The following is a 22,203-nucleotide window of genomic DNA, read 5'->3' as shown; positions in this document are numbered from 1 at the left end:
AGTTTACGTCATCAACAGCAAATATTTCAGTGCAAACCGAGGCTAAAGATCGTCTATGAAGGAGATGTAGCACTCGTTTTGTTATTAGAATATTAACTCGCGGAGGCATGGTATGTTTTATCACCACTAATGAATAGTTATGTGAGTTAGAATCTTAATTAGCCTGCATAATTGGTTACCCAAATCGTTTAAATCCTTTTAGTGGAATATTTTTAATTATAATTTGTCTTAGGTTTTACGCTATGAGAAAGCCATCAGAGCTTTTTCTATAAAATACCCATCTCACTTCCGCTTCAGGTTTCAAGTTGAAGCCTCCATAATATTTCAACGACAACAAACCAGGCAAGTGCGATTTACTCTCCCTAAATAACGACTCGTTTGAACGCGATTTAGAAATAAAAGTGGTTTAACCAACAACTTATATGATCAAAGCATGAAACAAACGTCGGCTAATTAAAAGAAGAGTAATCGTGTCGTCATCGGTGGGTTTTTGAAATGGCTTAACTGCGGAGTAAATCGAATTATATTCTGCCCAAACCATTTAATAATAGATTTTAGTTTTTCGAGATTTTATCCTAACTAACACAATACATTAAATGACGACTGTACAAAGCAGTTTATGGAAAAGCCGCAGGTCACAAGTTTTGTTTGGACACGCCACACCCACGTCCACACTGACGCAGAGTTTCCCTGTTTTTGTTGAAAATGCACATAAAAAAAGATGTTCACACCATCAAATAAAAAGTGGAGCTTTTAAGTGTTTGGGCTTTCATCATACATGACTTTCATAGACAGGGGAATCAAGAGATGTTTAAAAGTTCAGATCAATTACGTAAAATTGACCAATTTCACTGGACTGACTGTGTTGCGTTCAGGTTCCTCCAAAATGGCTATGGTGAAGAGTGGTTGGCTTCACAGGCAAAGTAAGTGACATGAAGGAACTTAGTGGAATTTAAGCCTTTTAGTTTCATCCTTGTTATTGTTGCGACATGTAACTACCCTGATTTGGAAAAGTAATAATTAGCATACTTGTTTCCATGTTTGGAGTGAAAGTTAAAAGTCAAACAAAACTTTATATAGTGTAAATATACTTAAGTAAGTTAGTACTTTCGACTAATAGTCTGATCTACTCTACAGGTACCATACTGCGACGCTGGAAGCGCAACTGGTTCGACCTGTGGTCTGACGGACGCCTGGTCTTTTATAACGACCAGCAGCGACAGGACATGGAAGACGACATCCACATGAAGGTGGACTGCATCAACATCCGCGGTTCTGCCGCGTGCCAAGGTGCAATTCTACTTCACCTCCGATGTCACAGTAATGCCGTATTTGGTTCATGACATCGCTTTCTGTGCTCGGACGCAGAATTGAACCCTCCGGACGGGAAGACTCGTGATGCTTTGCTGCAGATTGTGTGCAGGGACGGAAGAGTTATTAGCCTTTGTGCAGACAGCGCGGATGATGCCATGTACGACCACTTTTGAATTTTAAAAAATATGTAGTTTCATTGTAGAGGCATAAATCACAGTGTAAATTTAATTATAATGTTGGTTCTGGTGTACTATTCATGTGCCAACTCAAATGGGGAGACATTTGGTATTTATTAATGGCCTTCATGTGAAAGACAGTTTCTCCAAATATTTTTAGTTAGCAAATCACAAATTTCTTAGATCTCTGATAATTGGGAAAATTAAATTCGTTACTTCGTTATAGCCTCTGAGTTTGTTCCATGCTGATGACTCAGAATGGGAATACACGCCTTGAACATTATGATTATGTTTTCAAAATGGCTTTGACTCTTATTTCCAGGGCATGGACCATGGCACTACAGGATGCCCGAATTAATGCGGTAAGGTTCTGGTCTTGGTTTTATGAAACTATGACATACACTTTAGAAGTAATAATTCCAGAATTAGAGGATTTTAGACCCCCCCCCCCCCCCCCAAAAAAAATCCTGAGTAAAATTATAAAATTACTTGAAGTGAGGCTGAATCTCAATCCTTCTAAGAGAAAGGAATGCCTGAAAAACTTTTTTTAATTTAAATGCCATGTAAAACTTATTGCACCATTCAAATGACCAAAGCCAATCTCAAAACAGTTAAAATCCAAATGATTTTGTACTACTTCTTTTATTATATTTATTTATCATTATAATTATGTATTATTTTTAACATCTTTAGATGGTTGCGACTCCTCAGGTGGGCTTCACACCAGAGGTCATGAGTTCCGCTCCGCCACCGTACTCAGAATACGCCCCACCACCCCAAGTAAGATACAGTTTAAGTAAAGTCGTTATATTCCACGCTTACGTTCGCTTTCCCCCCCCATCAGTACTACACTCAAGGCCCATACAGAGATTATGTCGCATCTTCTCCACAATCCACGCAGATTGTTTATACTGCTGACGGCAAACCCTACGCCGTCGCCTACCCTTATCAGTACCAGGGTAAGACGCGTTTTGGTACCCAACACTTTGACACAATATTCAACTTACCCAACTGTCGTCTTCTTCGGTAGGTGGCTACGTCGCGCCTGGCGTCAACCACGTGATGATCCAGGAGCGCCAGCGTGATAACGGTGGCGACGTAGCGATGGGCATGCTGGCGGGAGCGGCGACGGGTCTGGCGCTGGGCTCGCTCTTCTCCGTCTTCTAAGTAGCCTATGTGCTGATTTTCCTCTACTACAAGTATTTATTCGTTTCTGCTCCACCTATTCATTTAGCATTCTGCTTCCTCTCTGCCTGCGAAGCGTTCAGGACGGTCCGAAAATAATCAATTAACTTCCGCACTTTCAATGTAACCCTGCTCAAGAAATGAAAAACGAAGAGTGAATCATCAGGTTTGATATATTAAGTGTTTGTGTGTTTTGTACTTTGTTGTCAGATACCAACATCTCACCTTTTGTACCTTTTTTAAGTTGTGCTTATGTTGTTTTTACATTTTATTTTAGCTGTAGAACACAGGACAATTTCAACGGTTGTTCGTAGTGATCAATTAGCACAAATTCATGTCATCTTCTCGGTTTATACTAGCTACACTCCTGATTTTCCTTCCCCCCAAAATATTGCCAGTGTACAATTGCGTGGTCTTCCCAATGTGATGTTCTAACACTGGCAGCTCCTTTTATGGTATGTTTCATTTCAATAACTGTTTTGAGCCAATTTCTTTGTATGTCTAGAGAGCCAGTTACATATATGTTCAGTTTTGTTGTGTAGTATTATACAATACCTACAATTACACATCAGTCCGAGATGGATTTAAAAAAATATATATATTCTCATTAGAAACTAACAGTGGCCTTAGGTGAAACAGAAGGATGTTATTTTTATCTCCAAGTAAATATGTAAAGATAAATGTACTAAATAATGAATGACCTGCAATTAAATATGACTGTTTAGCCAACAGATGTATTTTAAAAATGTATTCATTAATTAATGACTGTTTATACTTGGAATTTAGTTCATATAACATTGTAAGATACAACATATACATGAAAACTAGAGAATAATTGGCGTTTTGGGATTTAATTTTATTGGAAACCTTTGCAAAATAAAACAACAACAAAACACCCATACTCCGAAACTCAAAATTAGTCATTAAATTACTACTTTTTCTATAGCAGAAGCACAAACTGAGCAAATCTGAAGTCCACTGTTTGCTCGTCATCATTTCTCAAGCATGAGGCCAAATAGAATGTAAAGTGAATAAATAATTAGTGCAATTGACTGCCAGCCCTGCCACTTCAAATAGATTGGACATCTTATCACCACCAATGGCTGCCAATGAGTTAATGTTTTTCACAATTTCACCCTGAGTTCTTAGAAAAATGTAAGCAACATAATAAAAAGAAGCTGAGAAATAAATAAGAATGGTAAACGAGCCCTGTATAAAATACGATGAGTGCTTGCAGTCTAACGTGACCTTCATGTAAGTGTGTGTGTGCGTGCGTGTGTGTGTGTGTGTGTGTGTGTGTGTGAGAGTGTGACCTGCCGATTGGTAGATAGATTCTGGTAAGCGATCACCCTTCTTGACCAAAGTCCTCGGTGAACTTGATTAGTTTTTGCAGGTCCTCCTCGTTGACTGTGGCTTTTGTTTTGGATAGGGAGCGTAGCATGTCAGCCTTAATAGAGGCAACAGAAAGATTTGGGTTTGATGACCTTTTCATCATTTATATTCACATTTTCACACACTTCCACTTAAAATTTGTGAATGGCGGGAGCCTGGTTTGCTCATGCTTTGAGCTCCCCATGAAGCTATCGTTACCATAGAGACGACAGGCTCGAGAAGTTTCTCCGTGGGGACGTCCATCCACGTCATGGCTACAGCACCTGGGTCGTCTGGGGAGCAGGGTGTGAGAAGGTCATCCATAATGACGTTGGGGTTCACACAAAACGAGCCTTGGACCTGAACAGGTGAATGTGGAAGGAAGGAAACCATGTAGGTAACGTGACTACAGAACTGAAGTAGATATTTAGGCTTGATTTGTTAAAATAGTGGTATTCATGGTCAAATATTAAACAAAAATGAGACATCACAGTAGTATTAGTAAGCCAATACTACCTTCGTAAAGTGCGTGGCTGACTGCACCCTCCTGATGGGCTGCATGAGGGCGTCCCTGACAACGATGCAGATGTCGGCCCCCGAGTAACCGTCCGACTTCTTCCCGAGCGTGACAAAGTCGGCCTCTGTCAGATGGTTGGGCGTGGACCCCAGGTGCAGTTTGAACATGATGGAACGTGCCGGCTCCTCTGGCAAGGGGATGTAGATGCGCTTTTCAAACCTTCAAAACAAAGCCTGCTTAATTAAAATGATAAATGGTAGCCCTCCTAATAAACGACTACCGCTGCCAACCTTCTCCTGATGGCCGAATCCAAAGTCCATGGAATATTCGTGGCTCCGAGAACCAGGATTCCCTCGTTATCGTTCCCAACACCTAGAATTAAAAATTTCTGCACTCATCAGTAATCCCAATTAATTACTAGCGCACCAAGCTGGTCGCTCAGTCCCGCCCCTTCGACTGTATTTTGAGGACTATAAGTCACTCAAAGCAGTTAAAGAAATCTGGATAGTCTCGAATTGGCTAAAATAAGCTAATTGGTCTTTTTTTAAGTGAAGTGCTGTAGTGTTGTAAATAAATTATGGAACTGTGTGGAATGCGACTAGCCATGAATGTAGTCCTGTTTAGCTACTGGTAGAAGACAAATGCTGAACGACATACTAATTTCATAAAAAATGGCACCAATATCAGTTTTTTGACTTTTTGACTGTTGCAAGTTATAGCCTGGGAAATAGTTTTCGTGTCTGATTCAACTTATATCTAAATTTTACCAATTTTGATGCCATTTTTTGACCAATTGAAATATATAAATTTCTACCTATGCCCGAGATGCACGCTGTAGCTAAGTTTTATGACCACATGATTCATAGTTTTCAAATAAAGTCAGCTAGACTTAGAATTATAGCTGGAAAACTGTATTCTAGTTCACAGGATAACTAACTACGTATAAGGTTGTCTATTCTCACCCTGCATCTGGACCAGGAACTCGGTCTTGATCCTGCGTGCCGCCTCGCTCTCGTTGTCGCTGCGAGAGCCGCAAAGCGAATCGATCTCATCGATAAAGATAATCGAGGGTTTGTGTTCTCTGGCCAGCGAGAAGAGGTTCTTGACCAACCTGGGAGAAACACCCTGTCTCATTGCTGTGTTTTATCATTGAAGGGGGAAAAAAAGACAAATCTAACTTTTCACTCTCGCCCAGCCACTTGGACACCAGATCCGAGGAGGAGATGGAGAAGAAAGTGGAGTTGCCTGCCTCTGTGGCGACCGCCTTGGCCAGGTAGGACTTCCCCGTTCCCGGAGGGCCGAAGAGAAGGATCCCACGCCATGGCGTTCGCTTTCCTAAGCCAATTTAATACAATGTAATGATCTCCAAATACAAGCCCAAGACAGGCAGAGATTGTAAAAGTGACAGTTTAGCCCTTTTTAGGTGCGAGTACATCAATACGTAACGTACCAGTGAAGAGATGAGGAAACTTGATGGGCAAGATGACGGCCTCCTTCAGGGCCTCTTTGGCTCCTTCCAAGCCAGCGACATCACTCCACTTTACGTTTGGCTTCTCCATCACGATGGCGCCTTGAACCCAATAACTTGTATGGTTGCAAACGTGCCCGTTTTTTTTTTAAATTATCAGTTATATTCACTGTACTACCTGAAAGTTGATTTTTGAACTTCTTTTCGGAATCTTCTTCGTTGCTCTCGTTGCTGAAATGATAATTGGGCCTTTATTGTTTCCACTTGGTTTAGATTAAAATATAATTCACATATTGTATTTATCTTGTTTTTGTTATTATATTTGTTATTTGTTTATTTTTAGAAAGTTAAAATAGGAACGGGTGGCCCGGCGTTCAAGTGGTTAGCGCGTGGACTTCACATTTCTGGGGTCGAGGGTTTGATCCCAGGTTGGTTCTTACTGTGTGGACTTTGCATATTCTCACCGGGCTTGCGTGGGTTTTCTCCGGATACTCTGGTTTCTTCCCATCCGTGAGAGGATTAACAGTTCAGAAAATAAATGAATGAATAAAAGTGGAACTCTTAATTTAGAACATTTTTTGCTTTGTACTATATCGGAATCTCCTCAGTCTGTCAGCAGAAGGGGGACCTCCTGTGTGTGGCTCCAGTTTTTTACCTAGGTCTACAATGTCTTCTGTGTCTGTGCTTGCTACTGCAACCAAGGGAATTTCCTGAATACAGTATGAAATAAAGTTTTAATCTAATCTGACTTTTTCAAACCACCCATGTATCTCTAAACATGGGCGTGTAGAATTGTATATTACTGTAATGTGATGTGATGACTAAAACCAGAACGGGTAAATGAAAACAGAAACAGGCAAGACGACTTGCGTGTCAAGTCGCACGATCACATTCCAGTTACAAGTTCCATTCCTATGCTTTGAGGTCATCATGGACGGCAAACAAACACAGAAAAGATCGCTCACCTTTTGCCATTCGACTCTTTGACCGGTTTGGTGGGAGGCTCATCCTCCTTCTTCCTCAGGTATTGCTTCAGCTGCTCGGCCCGATCCAGGTAGTCGGCACACTTGGCTCGGATCATCCCGTTGGAGCGACCGTCTTTGGTCTCATCTGTGGCAGGGGGAAAATAGTTGACAATTAGGATGATGACGTGTAACTTGAAAAGAGAACAAAGGCAACGCTTATTGGGTGAATGAGAACGAGTCAAACCATTCCAGGTTGTCATCTTAAATTGTAAAGTTTGACAACTTAAAGAATTCCACAGCATTTTGGCATTCAAAAATGCTCACACTTCATGACGTGAAGGAAGTGCTGGACCGCGCTCTGATACAGCCGGAGTGCCTCTTCATAGTTTTTGGCAGAGTCAAGATCGGATGCTTTTTGGGCGAGATCAATGGCTTTCTGTTGAGATGAACATTATTAATCGGCAGGTGAGGTAGAAAACACAGCTGGTATATCATAAACATCATGAGGCTGGAAATATAAGTCAAAATACCAAGTATTAATATATTATACAATATTAAGATTGCATTATAATAATGTTACATATATATTTTTTAGGAATAAACCTCACTTATCTAACTATTGAGAACAGTATTTTTGAAAAGCATTTTAATTCCTCTGAAAACCAAAGAAATACAAAATAGGTTAGGAATGTGCAAGAAAATTTAACAATATATCAATTGGTCAAAGGTTAAAACTTTAAAATATCTCATAATTATGTATAATTGTTTGGTATTCACGTAGGGAAAATGATACGAAAACAGATTTAAGAGCATTTGCATTGAAAGGTTGCATATTGCATTCCCATTTTCTAGTTGTATTTCTGTTCAATTGAGTTGGTTACTCACATTCAAATTACCACCAGCCATTGTAGTTTCTGAAGCAATATGTCCCAAGTCCCAGTATTCTATTTTTTTCCCATTTTCAGCTCAGTGTTGGCATTTTCCACTGGGCTAAAGTCTCACACTTCCGTGTACACGGAAGACTTATACCTGACTTCGTCAGTCAGGCTGACTGTCACAACAAAATTGTAACCAGGAACAATGACAGCGACTTTTTGCAAATGCGCGTGTGCAAACACTGTGGCACTCCCTCTCAAATGACAACGCTGGATAAACACATGCAGATGTGTATATTCAATCACAAGATAACCAGCCAAACTGTTTATTATCAAAACACTTTGTGGATCAAAGAGGTCAGATACAGACAGAAAAAAAACTGATGTCTAAAAAAAGTAACATTTACAAACTAAAATCTGTTTACTAGAACAGTTTCACTATGACAATTTGACAAATGTTAAACCAAGTGAGTGAAGAAATTCTATGACAGCTTCAGACTGGAGGGCCATGAAAATCTATCTGCAACTCAATGCTTACTGCTCTAATCAATCTATGCATTCCTATCAATTCTAACATCAATTTCTCTTCCATTGAGACGATAGCCATTCATGGTGCGACATGCACGATCGGCGGTCTCTGGGTTGTCGAAGCGCACCACGCCACAACCCTTGGATTTTCCATTCTCCATCTTGATATCAGCATACTGCACCATGCCTGAAATGAAATGCAGACATAAACATGAAAACATGGCATGCAAACTAACAGAATGGATTACAACACAAAGGCATTTCCTTTAAATATAGTTACACATTCTAGAAAATCATTTTTATTATTTATTTCATTATTATTTCATGTGTAATAATTTAAAGTGTTTGAAGCTTTCATTTTGTTGTTGTTGTAATTTTGCCAAGTATGACTTACAAATCATGAAAACCACAATCATCATTGGCATTCTAATTGACATGCTTACCTGTCCATGACATCTAATATTGAACAATCAGCAAACTTACCGCATGTATTGAAGGTATCCTTGAGCATTTTCCAGGTGAAGTCAAATGGAAGCTATAAGAAACAAACCAAAAAGGGTTAATCAAACAATACGAGAATGCTCGTTTGTACCGATAACTTGAACAGAAGATGAGAAACATACGTTGCGGACAAAGATTTGACAACCCTTTCTGGGATTTCCTGCTCCACTTCCGGGGCCTCCTGCTCCTCCAAAAGAATTGCCACCAAACCCACGATCCAGGTCTGAAGAACGATCAAACTGGGCACCAACGCCGCCGGATCCCATTCGATCCATTCCAGAGCTCATACGATCGAGGCCGCCGGATGGGAAGCGGTCAAGACCTCCAGCGGAGCCCATGCGGTCAAAATTGCTGGACATTCGGTCGAGCCCAGCATTGCCCACACGATCCATGCCCATTGGGGTGCCAAATTCCAGACCGGAACCCATCCGATCCAGATTAGACGGGCCCAATCGATCGAACCCAGTTGGGCCGAGACGATCCATGGTGGAGCTTATCCGGTCTAGGCCACTCCCAAGCCTGTCCATGCTAGGACCCAGCCTATCCATCCCGGTACCCAGCCGGTCAAAGCCAGAGCCCCCCATCCGGTCCAGGTCAGCCACGCGGTCCATCCTGTCCATGCCCATTCGATCCATTCCTCCAACCCTATCCATGTTTCCTCCAAGACGGTCCATTCCAGAATTCATGCGGTCCATACCCATTGAATTTCCTGAATAAGGGAGATAAACGTGTGCATTCCGGTCTATGGTACATTGTAGAGACTCCAAGAAAATGTCATACCTCGATCGAAGGAATCGCCAAAATTATTGCGAGTCATGCCCATTTCATTTCGACCAAAGTCCCGGTCAAAACCGCCACCACCAATACCCCGGTCCATATCTGATAAAGCATGGAATACAACCATTGGAGATTCAGCAAGCCTCACACGTTTCCTCGTATGCAGCTGACCTTCTACTTACCATTCATTCTGCCCATTCCAGAAGAGCCAAAGCGATCCATGTTGTTCATTCCTCCAAAATTGTCCATACCTAAATATCCACCACAAAATACAGTACATAAGCAAGAAAGAAAAAAAAAAGAGTTGCGCAGACAAGAACACCAATACATAAGTTTAATTTTGTACATACCGCCCATTCGATTTCCCATGTTGCCAAAGCCCATCCCATCCATTCCTGTCAAAAAAGGACACCAATTAGCACCCAAATGCATTTTCTTTTAAAAAAATCATAGAAATGGTGATAATAACCTCCAATACCCATGTTGCCCATTCCAGCTGCGCCTCTATTAAGCTGAGTAGCGTCGATAGGCTGGCCACCAGGTCCCAACCCCAAACCAACACCACTCAGGCCACCTGGGGAAAAAAAGAGAAGAAAAGCCATGGTTATGATAGAAAAAGGACAAATCCTTTTATTATTCATTTAATTATTTTAGACTCACGTGGAAGAGAAGGACCTCTGTCAGGTGGCACAAAGTCTTTGGGCATAGACTTCTCATCCTTCGAGACAAACAAAAACAATATAAAAATGTATACTTCCAAGAGTAGATAAATTGTAAAGAAGAGTGTAATTTGTCAGCCTACCAGTTTTACATGCATGATTCGGTTGAATAGCAGCTGTCCATTTAACATGGCTGTGAATTTATTAAGGAAAGTAGGAGAATTGTGCTACACAACGAGACTTTTTCCCAACTTGGATTAAAAGATCTCAACGACTCCATTACAAGCTGTTTTGTAAGGAAGGATACAGACAGCTTGAACGGCTTCAATGGGCATGTCGAATGTTACGGTTCCCATCCCTCTGCTCTTGCCTTCCTTGTCTTCAAGGATGTCAGCTCTCACTACTAAACCGGCCATGCCGAACACCTCTTTAAGCTTCTTCCAGCCCACTTTGTAGTCAAGCTGAAAGCAGATTAAACAGAGTTACAAATTGCGCCAATGCTGTTAGCGTGTCTAGTTTTCATCATCAAAATAAGTCTCACATTCGCAACAAAGACGGTGTTGCCAATTCTCCCTGCTTGAAGACCGTGGATGATCTCCATGGGGATACTGGCATTGTTCATCAGACTGGGTGGGATATTGATCATAGGGCCATTTAGCCCAGGGCCCATTCTATCCATGTTCATGCGATCCATTCCACCCATGCCACCATGGGGGCCTCCACCCCCATGTCCCTTGCTGATTTCCCGTTGAGCGATCACACCGTCAGGATCCTAAAAGACAAACAATATCAAAAATGCTCAATTTAGGGAAGGAAGACGAAGACGTGTTCATGCGTGTACATTGTGGTTGTGGCCTACCTCTTTCACTTTCAGGGGACGGCCATTGAGGTTGTGCTTGTTTACCTTCTCCACTGCTTTCTTCATTAATTCCTCAGTCCTAAATTCTACCACACTAAAGACCAAAATAAGAAATGATATCACAATGGCTAATTACATGACTGAAACAATGGCAGATTAAGGCCAAAGACCAAAATAGTTTACTTACGCGCAACCCTTTGTTGATTGAAGACCACAGACCAACCCAGAATAGAAATGCGATCCAAGTTAGAAAAATGACAATGGACTACATTTCACAAAATATTGAACACAAAATGAAAATCATGCACATCAAATCATACATCCCTGGCCACAACAAGTGCCACAACTTTTCAATAACTTAAAAAATCTCTCGCCAATAACAAAGCAGGCACCTGCTTATTTTTTTTCTCTCCAACACCAAAAGAGGAAATCCACCGTGAAATTGGATTCCTCAGTACTGAAATATTGGAGTTTACTATTCCAGAAGGTATGTTCTTCGTTCTAAACACATTTTTGGATTGAACAACCATCATTAGGACCTCGGACCACCACCTGCAGACTACACCTTCTAAAGGTCATTAGAAGTAATTCCAGCAACCGAGTATGTAATGTTTGAGCGTATAAAGCTATCTCAGAGCTAGAGAAAAAGCTGAAGTCCTTAAAGAGCATCAACTCTAAAGTAACCCCCGAGAAGGTCACGGGCGACACCACAAAAGACACGCCTCCGACGGGTCACAATCTCACCCGCGCCGTCAGTTTTCAGAAGCTGACAATCGCCCAACGATAAAAAAAAAGAGAAACTAAAGCTGACAAATGCTAGTTTGTCAAGGATAGTTCAAAAATGGTGTATTTGTATATATTTGCACTTACCCTTGATTTGCCTTCTGCGTCCATTAAGTGTTCCACGTACGTTACCTCACCCACTACAAATCAGATCCCAGACGACACACACCAAGGGAGAGAAGCCGAGAGAACAATTGGGGTTTAGAGTGGAAACAACAAAGGCGGCCGGTGAGCTCAGACTTGCAGTCCCGAGCCTTTCTCCAGCACCTCGGTCGCAGCACAAGATGGTACAGGTCTACAAAAGGCAACCTTTTTCTTGAAAACAAATGTACTCTTACCCTGTCCTTGTAAAGGGATTCTTCCCAAGCACCAAAGGCTATACAGGTTTTTGCCAGAAATCTTCCCATTTGGAAATGAAACAACGACTTGAGGATTAACAAAAGGTTTGAAAGTCTGCAAACCCTGTTCAAAACCACGCCTCACTTCATTGCTAACCTGTGTGCACTGAGACACCCTCGAAAACCTCAGGTCAAGGCATGAATACCTTTGTCAAACAGCCGAGTGGAGGAGGAACCTAGAAATGTCTACTAACCATCGCCTCAGTTAAGAGTAATGACATAAGCGGGAGGAATAGTCTCTTAAAAGTAGTTTTCTTTGAGCACTGTTTAGTAACTACAATTTAGATTCAGCGTCGACCACAGCCATGCGCTCACTTCTAATATTGGCCTAGTTCAACAAATGGACCAAACCTCTAAAAACAAGGACAGTAGGAAGTAAGAAGTTGTTTCATTTTGTAGACCTGTACCCCAAACAATCCTAACACATCTGTTTTTTTGGGCACAACTTGGAGACCTGCTGAGAAAACATTTTGCTTGTCATGGGCACACACCTAAAAGAAGAACATAAAATGTAACTCCACAGTCAAATAAATACTAGTTAGACCTTCTAAACTAGCCCACAATAAGCATTTCAGAACATGCTTCTATAAATATTCAAGGTCACTTAGAATAATGAAAAGGAAGGAAGGGGGGAAAAGCACATAATGGGTGGACAAATACTCAGTCCAAAGTCAAAAGTATACATTGGTGAGGGAATTCCAAGATCGTTTTCAGACTATTCAATTTTCAGGAATTTGGAGGGCAAAAAAAGATGTGAACACTCACATTTAACTTTATTGCATAGAGCCAAAAGTGATCAAGACAGATTTTCTGTCATGCCAGTCACTCACATTAACTTAAATCTCATTTAGCACATGCCATTGGCTATTACTGATTTATAATGTGACATCAAGAATTAAACACGCATCTCAAAAAAAGCCACTAATCATTTTTTAAGTTAAAAAAAAATCCTATAGAAATGGTCGTTCTGGCCAATCTCCAAGAGGACAGCCTCAGTGCTAGCCTACGACAAATCGTTAGCTGACCACTGAAATACAATTGGGACACTCTCCAAACCACACAAGTTCTCCAAAAAGGATATGCAACTGAAAAACCCAAATCCCTTAAAAGAGCTCTAGTAGTCCAATCAAAAAGCCCAAACTCCCACTATCCACTTCAATCTCATGGACTGAATCAAACTTCTTATCCGGAAATCTTACCTTTGTCTTTCATTAGGTCTTTCAGAGATTGCCATTTCACATCATAGGGGATATTGCTGACAAATACTCGGTATCGCTTGTTGACGTTTCCATAGGGTTCAAAACGTCCCCCACCACCTCTTTTCTGGGGTCTCTCCTTCCTGCTAGAACTGCTCTCGTTCTTGCTCTTCCCGTTCATTTCTCTGTGGAAACAACAGTAAGCAAAAACTACTTCAATTACAGTTTTCTTTTTCAGCGTGTGCAATTAGACACCGGATAAAATGATACTTTCCACTGGACAATGGAAATAAGTTGACAGAACAGAACTATTTCACTCGCAGGTTTTGAAGTAAAACTTGCACGTACAACGTAATCACCAAAACTCAACTTATGTTAAGTAAGTCATTAATTTATATATTAACACAAACGGGAACCTGAGGTCTATGCAATGCATAGATAAGTGATTTGAAGAGTCAAAATATGCCGTTGCCAGCGTACAATTTTTTACATTTGAAATTAGGTCAAATTCCATTTCAAGTTAGCACAAATGTACATTTCTTGTTAGCAAATCTTAAATTTCGAGTACACAACTGCTGCTTGCTAAAAAATGTAATATTGACCCTAAAACCTGATAATCCAATTCAAGTTACCCGCATTTTTTTGGAATTTTAATTTTTTCATACAGTACTCTTCTAAGATCGAGATCGTGATTATTGTCAATTGACAGTCCTTTACAGCGCGGCCTCTCGAGTCAATTATGACGCAACAAAGATAAACTGAAATGTGATAAAGATATTAATACAATATAGTCGTAAAAATACATCCCTTTGAAATTGTATTACTTTTCCCAAAGGGAAATACATAGAAAAAAAGCTTTCTTGCGCGTCGTCGATTAGCATTCAAGCATAAAATGGCTGCACGCCATTAGCAAAAACGATGATTAAAGATAGAGCCACGAAATTGACTGACATAGTTGCGTGAAATTTGCAGGGAAATGTTCAATACACCAGGCTCACTATGCAAGCATTAAAATTAGTATGATGTTTCCATGATGTTCCCCAATCGTCACAATCGAGTGCTTCGTTAGCCGCTATGCTAGCGCTAACAAAGAAAGGCAGCAGATGGCATTACCCTTGTTGCTGGGGCGTCTGTTCCACCGTCTCAACCTTTACAGAAATGTTCTCGCTCTGCTCGTTAGACATGATGTCTGTTGATCACCCAAATACTAATGAAGACGGTGAAATTCTAACAGAAATAAAATTCAAAAGACAGCGGTTGAGTTTCGATGACTAAATTGCGTATCACCTCCTGAAAATGGCGGATGAAAAAAATCCGACAAGGGCGGATGTCGAATTTTGAAAATGAACGAGGAGAGCCACACTCACTTCCGTATTTTTCCTTAAAAATAAAACAATTTACAGTTTAAAAAGTCAAACAAAAATCTTTATTTTATTAACACTTCATTCGTTCGGTTAGAATTTGCTTATCTATTGACCCCTAAAATATTTTACTGCACTGCTGAGGTTTATGACAATCCAAATTTTTAAAATAGATCTTTCAAAGTATATGTTGAAATGCTGCCCAATTTAGAATGACCGACAAAACGACAACGTTTATCTTATTGGCGCACAGAAATCTTGATAATATGGGAAATCTACTGTCAATGGATGACTGTTGAATAAAGGATCGGCAAAATATTTCACTCCACTTGATGGCGCTATAGAAAACAGGCAACGTAGATAACGATGCAGACCTCAACGGTGGAGCCGGAAATAGCTAAATTATTAGCTAAACAGAACAATAGCAAGGAATACCAAACCAAATGATCGCATTTTTTTTTACCATAAAATCGCGTTTAACCACCTAAAATGTTTTTATACCTAAATTTCACCCGCCTCGTGCTTTTGCGCGTTTATGTAGAGAAATAAGTAGAAATGGCGGTATTAGCTTTAGCGCGTAGTTATCAACGTGTTCTGTAGAACTCAATGAATAAGCGCCAGTTCACGGGAATCTTGTATTTCTAAGTTCTGCTAAGTATCAGTTGACTGGATTCGCATCATGGGTACCGGTGCTGATGTGAGGGACATTTTGGAGTTGACTGGAGGGGATAACGATGCCCCGATCAGTAAGAAGGACCTCATCAATTCCGACAAGGTGAGAGATACAATACTATTTATGTGTTTGCATTCTTTTGAATTTATGTAAAGTATGAGGTAAAAATACTTTTCTATAAAGATCCTCCTTCATTCATTGTGTTTACGGTGTGCTTAAAGGCAATTAATCGATGATCTTTCCATCCTAGAAAAAATCCAAGAAAACTAATGAAACCTTGACCTTCAAGAGGCCAGAGGGAATGCACAGAGAGGTTTATGCGCTGCTGTATTCGGATAAAAAGTATGTATTATTTTATTTTTCACTTTTGGTGCGGCTCGGTGGTTGAGTGGTTAGTGTGTTTACCTCACAGTTCTGGGGTCCTGGGTTCAATCCCAGCTCAGTCTTCCTGTGTGGAGTTTGCATCTTCTCCCCAGGCTTGCGTGGGTTTTCTCTGGGTACTCCGGTTCCCTCCCACATTCTAAATACATCCAGAGTAGGCTGGTTGAACACTCTAAATTGGCCCTAGGTATGAGTATGAGCGTGAATGGTTGTCCATCTCTCCGTGCCCTGCAATTGGCTGGCCAACAAAGTCAGCTGGGATAGGGTCCAGCACCCCTCGTGATCCTTGTGAAGATAAGCGGTTCAGAAAATGAATGAATTCTTTTTCTTGAATGTATGTACACTAAACTTTAGCCTTAAAAAAGAAAGAAAACATTGTGTTGGATTCAGAATGAATAGTTTTTTGCTCTTAAAGTCTGGAGATGGAATAAGAATGCCTTTCTTAAGACTTTTTAATTGGAATGAGTTTACAGTTTACTTCTCGTCAATCCACAGAGATGCACCCCCGCTACTTCCAAGTGACACCACCCAGGGCTACAGGACGGTCAAAGCCAAGCTGGGCTGTAAAAAAGTTCGACCCTGGAAGTGGATGTCTTTCAGTAATCCAGCTCGAAGAGATGGCGCCATATTCCACCACTGGCGACGGGTCGCAGAGGAGGGAAAAGACTACCCTTTTGCGCGCTTCAACAAGGTGGGAAGGGAACTCATCGCTCACTCGCTTTTGCCACTAATGACAAATTCTTTCTCTTCGTCCCCTGGTTAGACAGTGCAGATACCTGTGTACTCTGAGCAGGAATACCAACTGCATCTCCATGACGACGGCTGGACTAAAGCAGAGACGGACCACCTGTTTGATTTGTGTAAACGCTTCGACCTGCGCTTTGTTGTCGTCCACGACCGCTATGATCACCAGCAGTACAGAGTAATCACCTCACCTTATTCTTTATAAACAGTTTTTCCGAATGTAAACAAAAGGCGAGTCCGAATAAACATTTTTTTGGACTTTTTCCGCTTTTCAACCTGCATATACAATTCACAGCAAAGTTCTTTTTCATTCTTATATTGAGTAGTTGTGTCATAATCACTAAGAAATAGGAAATATGATGATTTTTTTTCCCCGCACCAATAACAGTGTATGGCAATTCTCTTCACATTTAGAGCAATCAAATATATATTAAAGTTTTAGCCATAAGATATTCGAGTTAAAATATTTCCAGTGATCTCAAATGATGATAACCCAGCTGTGATATTGTAAATTGTGTGAAGTATCGTTTTATTGATAGAAAAGTTCACTATCTTAAGAGATAGCCTCGACTACGTTCTGGAAAATAAATTCAAAAAAGTTTGGAAATGGCCTCCACAACATCAGAAAATATTGCAAAAAAAAAAAGGAAATAGACACTTGGTATATTATAAGTAAAATGCAATTTTTCAGAAGTATAATTTGTCCCATCATTAGGCAGCCAAAGAATTGAAGGGTACAGAACCAGAGCTGAAAGATTATGGCAAATGTAATTTTCTTAAATAAAGTCAGCAAATCTCTCCTCATGCTTTCAGAAACGGTCCGTGGAAGACCTCAAAGAGCGTTACTATACCATTTGTGGCAAGCTGACCAAGGTCCGGGCACCTTCAGGGACCGAGCCCAAGATCTACATCTTTGACGCTGGTCATGAAAGGCGACGCAAAGAGCAGCTGGACAAGCTCTTCAATCGCACACCTGAACAAGTAAGAAATGTTGCTTTTTATATAAATATATATTTGTCTTCCAATATTTACTTGTATGTCTGCTGTTTTGCCTACAGGTGGCAGAAGAAGAGTATCTGATTCAGGAGCTGAGGAAGATTGAGACCAGGAAGAAGGAACGGGAAAAGAACGCTCAGGATCTGCAGAAGCTCATAAAAGCTGCCGACAACACCACAGAATTGAGACGAGCCGAAAAGAGAGTTTCCAAAAAGAAACTGCCGCAAAAAAGAGAAACGGAGAAACCGGTGAGCATTCAAGCACAAACACACATGATTTTCAAAACCTACCCTATTGAATAACTACTGGAAAGAGTACGGATAATATTGTATTCTACCACTTAGCCTGTGACTACATTTGAATAAAACTTAGCAAGATGAGGCTAATATTTATTTTCTTGTTTTTTCTCCACTTCTCAGGCTGTTCCAGAAACAGCAGGCATCAAATTCCCAGACTTTAAATCTTCTGGAGTTACACTTCGCAGCCAGAGGGTGAGTATGCAAATTCTACATTTAAACAATCACAACCTTTATTCATAATAATATCATCATTTCTCACAAAGGCTCAGTCTTGGAAATGTGTTTTCTTCTTTCTTTTTTATGCAGTCTTATTTCCCGTTATTAGAATTAATAAAAACATTTTTTACTTGGCATATGTTTGTAAAGTACATCTGTTTGTCTTGTGCACTGCTATTTAAGAAATGACCATAATAGTTCCAACAGTTTACATTTTCTTGGCTTGTCGTCTTGTGTACAGTAACTTGTGTCCAACTTTTTTGTAGTGCATGTTTTATAGTTTATTTCGTGGAAAGATTTCAAGCAAGATATAGAATTACATGAGACTTCAACCAAAATGTTTGACTTGCTATCCCTCATTAGCACCCTAATGATTAATTCTGCTGTTGACATGATGGTATTTGTAAGAGCCAGCGATGGTCGTGCCTGATTCATCTTCAAAACTGATGAGGAGGCGCTGCTCTCGATGGGAAATGCATTAGCCCAACTATGCAGTGGATTTCCAACCCTGCTAATCAGTCAGATCGAGTTCAGTGAATGAAGACGTTTTGATCTGAGCCGCTGAAGTGCATTTCATACGAATTAAAAAGTCGGATTTGTTTATCATCATATGCCTTGCCTACCTTAAATCACATCTGTGTGCGTGTGTGTGTGTGTGTTTCTCTGACGCTCTGTTTTGTTGTCTGATTTAAGATGAAACTGCCCGGCTCTGTGGGCCAGAAGAAGATCAAGGCAATTGAGCAGATTCTGGTGGATCAAGGAGTGGGTGAGTGCAAATCTTCTAGAACTCATTGCGACAGTAACACTACACTGAACTTAAATTTTGTCCTTTTAACATGGAAAAATAAAATAGATGAATTCTCACTATAAGTTTATAGTATCTGATGTAGATTAATGTTCACTGAGCATTTACATGATCACAGGTCCTGTATTTTTTGAAAATGGGGATATTAGTAAACAATTTTATGTACATTTTTAAATAATATTTAATTTTGCTATAATGATCATAAGCATGTAGCGAGTTGTTTTATTATCACACAATTTATTCATTCGTTCATTCATTTTCCGAACTGCTTATTCTCACAATGGTCGCGGGGGTGCTAGAGGCTATCCCAGTCTACTATGAGTATCAGCCCTATGGACACCCACCCAACCAATCGCAGGGCATATGGAGACCGACAACCTTTTACGCTCATACTCACTGCTAGGAGCAATTTAGAGTGTTCAACCAGCCCAGCACGCATGTTTTTGGGATGTAACGCGGAGAAAACCCATGCAAGCCCCGGGGAGAACATGCAAACGCCACATAGGGAGGACCCACCCGGGATCGAAACCTCGATCCCAGAACTTTGAGGCCGACAGGCTAACCACTTACATTTTAATTTTCATTTTTATTATTTAGCTCAATTCAATTAAAATGAAGTGTATAGATGTATATTAAATTTCCTGATTTTCCCCCTTTTAAATCAATAATTGTAATTTTTTAATCAAATTTTTTGTGTGTTTTTAGTTCAAAAATCATTTTGTAAAATCTAAAAATATATTTAAAAAAGCTAAAATAAACATTGTTTTGGATCTATAAAAAAACTGAATATTCAGGGGTTTTAATACAGTTCTTTTAATCCATTTATAATAAAAAAAAATCTAACTATTATATCTAAAATGGTCCGGCCCACGTGAAATCAAGTTGACGTTAAACCGGCCCGCGAACCAACCCGAGTCTGACACCCCTGACTTAACCCATCTGTTCATTTTTTGAATATTTAATGTAGCCCTTGCCCACACCTGGAATAGATGTGACATGTCTGGAGCCAGTCCACATACTGTATTTCTAGTTTGTTTTTGGCCTTGTTAGGTTTGATTGAACTATTTTTGAACAGATTTGTTTTCATACCATAGATCATAATCCAATGCCGACAGAAGAAATTGTGCAGATGTTCAACGAGCTGCGAAGCGACCTGGTGCTTCTTTACGAGCTGAAGCAGGCGCACAGCAATTGTGAGTACGAACAACAGATGTTGCGCCACCGCTACGAAGCTCTGCTGAAGGCCGGCAACGGAGGAGCGTGCGGCATGATGGCGACGTCTGCGTCGCAAGTCATAGAAACCGGCGGCGCCAACAGCATGACTGCATCGACTCCGGTGGGTGAAGTCCAGGCGTGGCCTGGCACTGATGACATTAAGATTGAAGCCAAGGAGCAGATCATTGATGTGGTTGGAGCTCCACTGACGCCCAATTCGGTGAGTTGGCTGTCTGTCGCGGTGTTCTTGAGAAAATATCTATTTTTAAATTGCTATGAAAAATGCATCGTGTGAAACTTGAATAAATTGGCTGAACGCGCAATTCAAATTGAAACTTGCATGACAAAGGTGTGTAGTTTCAAAGTCTAGTCCACAAACACCAATAAAAAGAATACATTGCGGTGGTATGGGCACACTATCATTAAAAATGTTTTTTTTTGCCTGTAGTAAGTTCAAACAATTGCCAATGGTACATGTAAAATCTATCTCAAAACAGATCTTTAGATATTACTGAAATTATTTTTCTACAGCAATTTTCTCAGGTGTGATGATTTCCCCCCTCTATCTATAACATAAACACATTCGTGACATCTGTAACGGGTAATCAAGTGGAGATTTCCTTAAATGGATTTGACAAGATTGTGTCATTTGTCCCTTTCCAGCGCAAACGGCGAGAATCGGCATCCAGCTCTTCATCAGTGAAGAAGGTAAAGAAGCCTTGATGAAGAATCGACGAGGTGGGAACGGGAACAAGGACTCACCTTAAGAAAACGTGACGGCTTCGAGACACAGCAGAGCAGGTTGCCACACACACAGATTGGAAAACGCAACATCTCAGCTACTAATGGCACCAACCTGACCCATCCGAGCTCAGGCTGCTCACCATCATTGGGACAAAGGTGACGACTGAGTGACATTTCATTCCATTACTACTTTCCCCCCTGTTTTACCGACGTTCAGCTTTAGATGAGGCAAGATCAACTGTAAATTGCCAGGCTGAGCTAATCGGGACATGGGGAAGAAGATGGGAATGACCTGGTAATTGAAATGAAAGAGGAACGTGGGTTGTAAGGGGCCCAAAACATGTTTTGGTAGCCCACTAATGCTGTAATATAGACTGGAGATGTTTTTTTTTTATTCTTCTCTCTACTGTTGTAGTTCTAACTAGCTCTCCTACACTCTGTTTGGTCTAATTTCTCTTTTGTACTCCAGTGACCTTGACGATACTTTAGTCCAGGGGTAGGGAACCTGTGGCTCGGGAGCCATATGTGGCTCTTTCCATGGATGCATATGGCTCTCCACTAACCTGTGATATAAAATATGGAAATCACTGGTGAGATAGCTGAGTCCTGAACGCACTGATAGGAATGTCACGTCACGTTGACACTACCTCTACCACCACTTTAATCATAATTTTGTTTGATGACATCATTGATACTGATTTATTAGCAACAGCATAACAATGTTGTCAAAAGAATTCAGACTTTTTGTACTTTAAAAGTGGTGAAATTACAAAAAAACATCACATTTTCATGTATTTTTACCTTTCAATTCTCAAAATGGCTCTCATGAAATAAACTTAGAAAATATGAATTGTTTATGGCTCTCTGTCAAAAAGGTTCCCGACCCCTGCTTTAGTCTATGTTTCAATAAACCTCATTATTCTGTTTCACTTTGTGCCCATGTGTGTTAAATCTATGAACCTTTCACATTTCAGGCACTTCAATGCGATGAAAATCACTTTTGAATACGCATTTGCGAGGGAGAATGTAGACTCATTACATCCTCACTTTATGTGTCATTTACATTAAGTGACAACTAACGACTTCATTACTGCAATAATTAAGCACCGATCAGTATGTTGGCACAGTCATGGGATCGTAATTAGTGTCCCTCCTGATAATTCTGCTAATTGCATCTCAATGCCGTCATTTAACCTA

The 22,203-nt window shown here is 40.5% G+C and overlaps 4 protein-coding genes across 5 annotated transcripts; 2 read left to right on the top strand and 2 right to left on the bottom strand.

Annotated features, from left to right (window-relative positions):
* The first annotated feature begins 52 nt into the window (after positions 1-52).
* On the top strand, positions 53-3,404 carry plekhb2 (pleckstrin homology domain containing, family B (evectins) member 2). Its single transcript, XM_077608140.1, has 9 exons — positions 53-110; positions 298-342; positions 876-923; positions 1,138-1,290; positions 1,369-1,471; positions 1,813-1,852; positions 2,184-2,270; positions 2,335-2,449; positions 2,521-3,404. The coding sequence occupies exons 3-9, from the start codon at positions 887-889 to the stop codon at positions 2,655-2,657; spliced, it is 672 nt and encodes a 223-aa protein (XP_077464266.1). The 5' UTR covers positions 53-110; positions 298-342; positions 876-886; the 3' UTR covers positions 2,658-3,404.
* A 106-nt stretch (positions 3,405-3,510) lies between these two features.
* Positions 3,511-8,039, bottom strand: LOC144079394 (vacuolar protein sorting-associated protein 4B-like). Its single transcript, XM_077608137.1, has 11 exons — positions 7,882-8,039; positions 7,321-7,432; positions 6,997-7,141; positions 6,210-6,262; positions 6,014-6,133; positions 5,742-5,898; positions 5,526-5,674; positions 4,854-4,935; positions 4,563-4,782; positions 4,266-4,406; positions 3,511-4,122 (listed from the first exon to the last, which is right to left on the bottom strand). Exons 1-11 carry the CDS (start codon positions 7,900-7,902, stop codon positions 4,021-4,023), a joined length of 1,302 nt encoding a protein of 433 aa, XP_077464263.1. The 5' UTR covers positions 7,903-8,039; the 3' UTR covers positions 3,511-4,020.
* Positions 8,040-8,181: 142 nt separating this feature from the next.
* Positions 8,182-14,909, bottom strand: hnrnpm (heterogeneous nuclear ribonucleoprotein M). 2 transcript variants are annotated; one of them, XM_077608136.1, is made up of 16 exons: positions 14,686-14,909; positions 13,576-13,757; positions 12,066-12,118; positions 11,383-11,390; positions 11,196-11,289; positions 10,878-11,108; positions 10,644-10,797; positions 10,480-10,529; positions 10,338-10,395; positions 10,147-10,251; positions 10,028-10,072; positions 9,860-9,928; positions 9,681-9,779; positions 9,023-9,609; positions 8,883-8,934; positions 8,182-8,586 (listed from the first exon to the last, which is right to left on the bottom strand). In XM_077608136.1, exons 1-16 carry the CDS (start codon positions 14,754-14,756, stop codon positions 8,423-8,425), a joined length of 2,022 nt encoding a protein of 673 aa, XP_077464262.1. In that variant the 5' UTR covers positions 14,757-14,909; the 3' UTR covers positions 8,182-8,422. The 2 variants fall into 2 exon arrangements, with proteins under 2 accessions (XP_077464262.1, XP_077464261.1); XM_077608135.1 differs by lacking the exon at positions 14,686-14,909 and having other exon boundaries at positions 10,156-10,251; positions 11,383-13,722.
* A 336-nt stretch (positions 14,910-15,245) lies between these two features.
* dmap1 (DNA methyltransferase 1 associated protein 1) lies at positions 15,246-21,935 on the top strand. Its single transcript, XM_077608032.1, has 10 exons — positions 15,246-15,708; positions 15,857-15,948; positions 16,483-16,678; positions 16,751-16,909; positions 17,545-17,712; positions 17,790-17,975; positions 18,147-18,218; positions 18,936-19,008; positions 20,142-20,482; positions 20,926-21,935. The coding sequence occupies exons 1-10, from the start codon at positions 15,613-15,615 to the stop codon at positions 20,983-20,985; spliced, it is 1,443 nt and encodes a 480-aa protein (XP_077464158.1). The 5' UTR covers positions 15,246-15,612; the 3' UTR covers positions 20,986-21,935.
* Positions 21,936-22,203: the final 268 nt, after the last annotated feature.

This window comes from Stigmatopora argus, chromosome 8, assembly GCF_051989625.1.
Source record: "Stigmatopora argus isolate UIUO_Sarg chromosome 8, RoL_Sarg_1.0, whole genome shotgun sequence".
NCBI classification, from domain to species: Eukaryota; Metazoa; Chordata; class Actinopteri; order Syngnathiformes; family Syngnathidae; genus Stigmatopora; species Stigmatopora argus.
This window is presented reverse-complemented; position numbering and strand designations above follow the sequence as displayed.

What these genes read in the sequence shown, in the direction of transcription:
- plekhb2 (XM_077608140.1), top strand. Translation starts at nt 887, where the DNA reads ATGGCTATGGTGAAGAGTGGTTGGCTTCACAGGCAAA. An exon ending in CGGTTCTGCCGCGTGCCAAG is followed by an intron (nt 1,291 to 1,368) that starts GTGCAATTCTAC and finishes GCTCGGACGCAG; the next exon opens with AATTGAACCCTCCGGACGGG. An exon ending in CTACCCTTATCAGTACCAGG is followed by an intron (nt 2,450 to 2,520) that starts GTAAGACGCGTT and finishes CTTCTTCGGTAG; the next exon opens with GTGGCTACGTCGCGCCTGGC.
- LOC144079394 (XM_077608137.1), bottom strand. Translation starts at nt 7,902, where the DNA reads ATGGCTGGTGGTAATTTGAAT. An exon ending in CTTCCTTCACGTCATGAAGT is followed by an intron (nt 7,142 to 7,320) that starts GTGAGCATTTTT and finishes CCCCTGCCACAG; the next exon opens with ATGAGACCAAAGACGGTCGC. An exon ending in GTTTCCTCATCTCTTCACTG is followed by an intron (nt 5,899 to 6,013) that starts GTACGTTACGTA and finishes AAATTGGCTTAG; the next exon opens with GAAAGCGAACGCCATGGCGT.
- hnrnpm (XM_077608136.1), bottom strand. Translation starts at nt 14,756, where the DNA reads ATGTCTAACGAGCAGAGCGAGAACATTTCTGTAAAGGTTGAGACGGTG. An exon ending in CAGAGGTCCTTCTCTTCCAC is followed by an intron (nt 10,252 to 10,337) that starts GTGAGTCTAAAA and finishes TTTTTTCCCCAG; the next exon opens with GTGGCCTGAGTGGTGTTGGT. An exon ending in GGGCAACATGGGTATTGGAG is followed by an intron (nt 10,073 to 10,146) that starts GTTATTATCACC and finishes CTTTTTTGACAG; the next exon opens with GAATGGATGGGATGGGCTTT.
- dmap1 (XM_077608032.1), top strand. Translation starts at nt 15,613, where the DNA reads ATGGGTACCGGTGCTGATGTGAGGGACATTTTGGAGTTGACTGGAGGG. An exon ending in TCTGGTGGATCAAGGAGTGG is followed by an intron (nt 19,009 to 20,141) that starts GTGAGTGCAAAT and finishes TTCATACCATAG; the next exon opens with ATCATAATCCAATGCCGACA. An exon ending in CTCCACTGACGCCCAATTCG is followed by an intron (nt 20,483 to 20,925) that starts GTGAGTTGGCTG and finishes GTCCCTTTCCAG; the next exon opens with CGCAAACGGCGAGAATCGGC.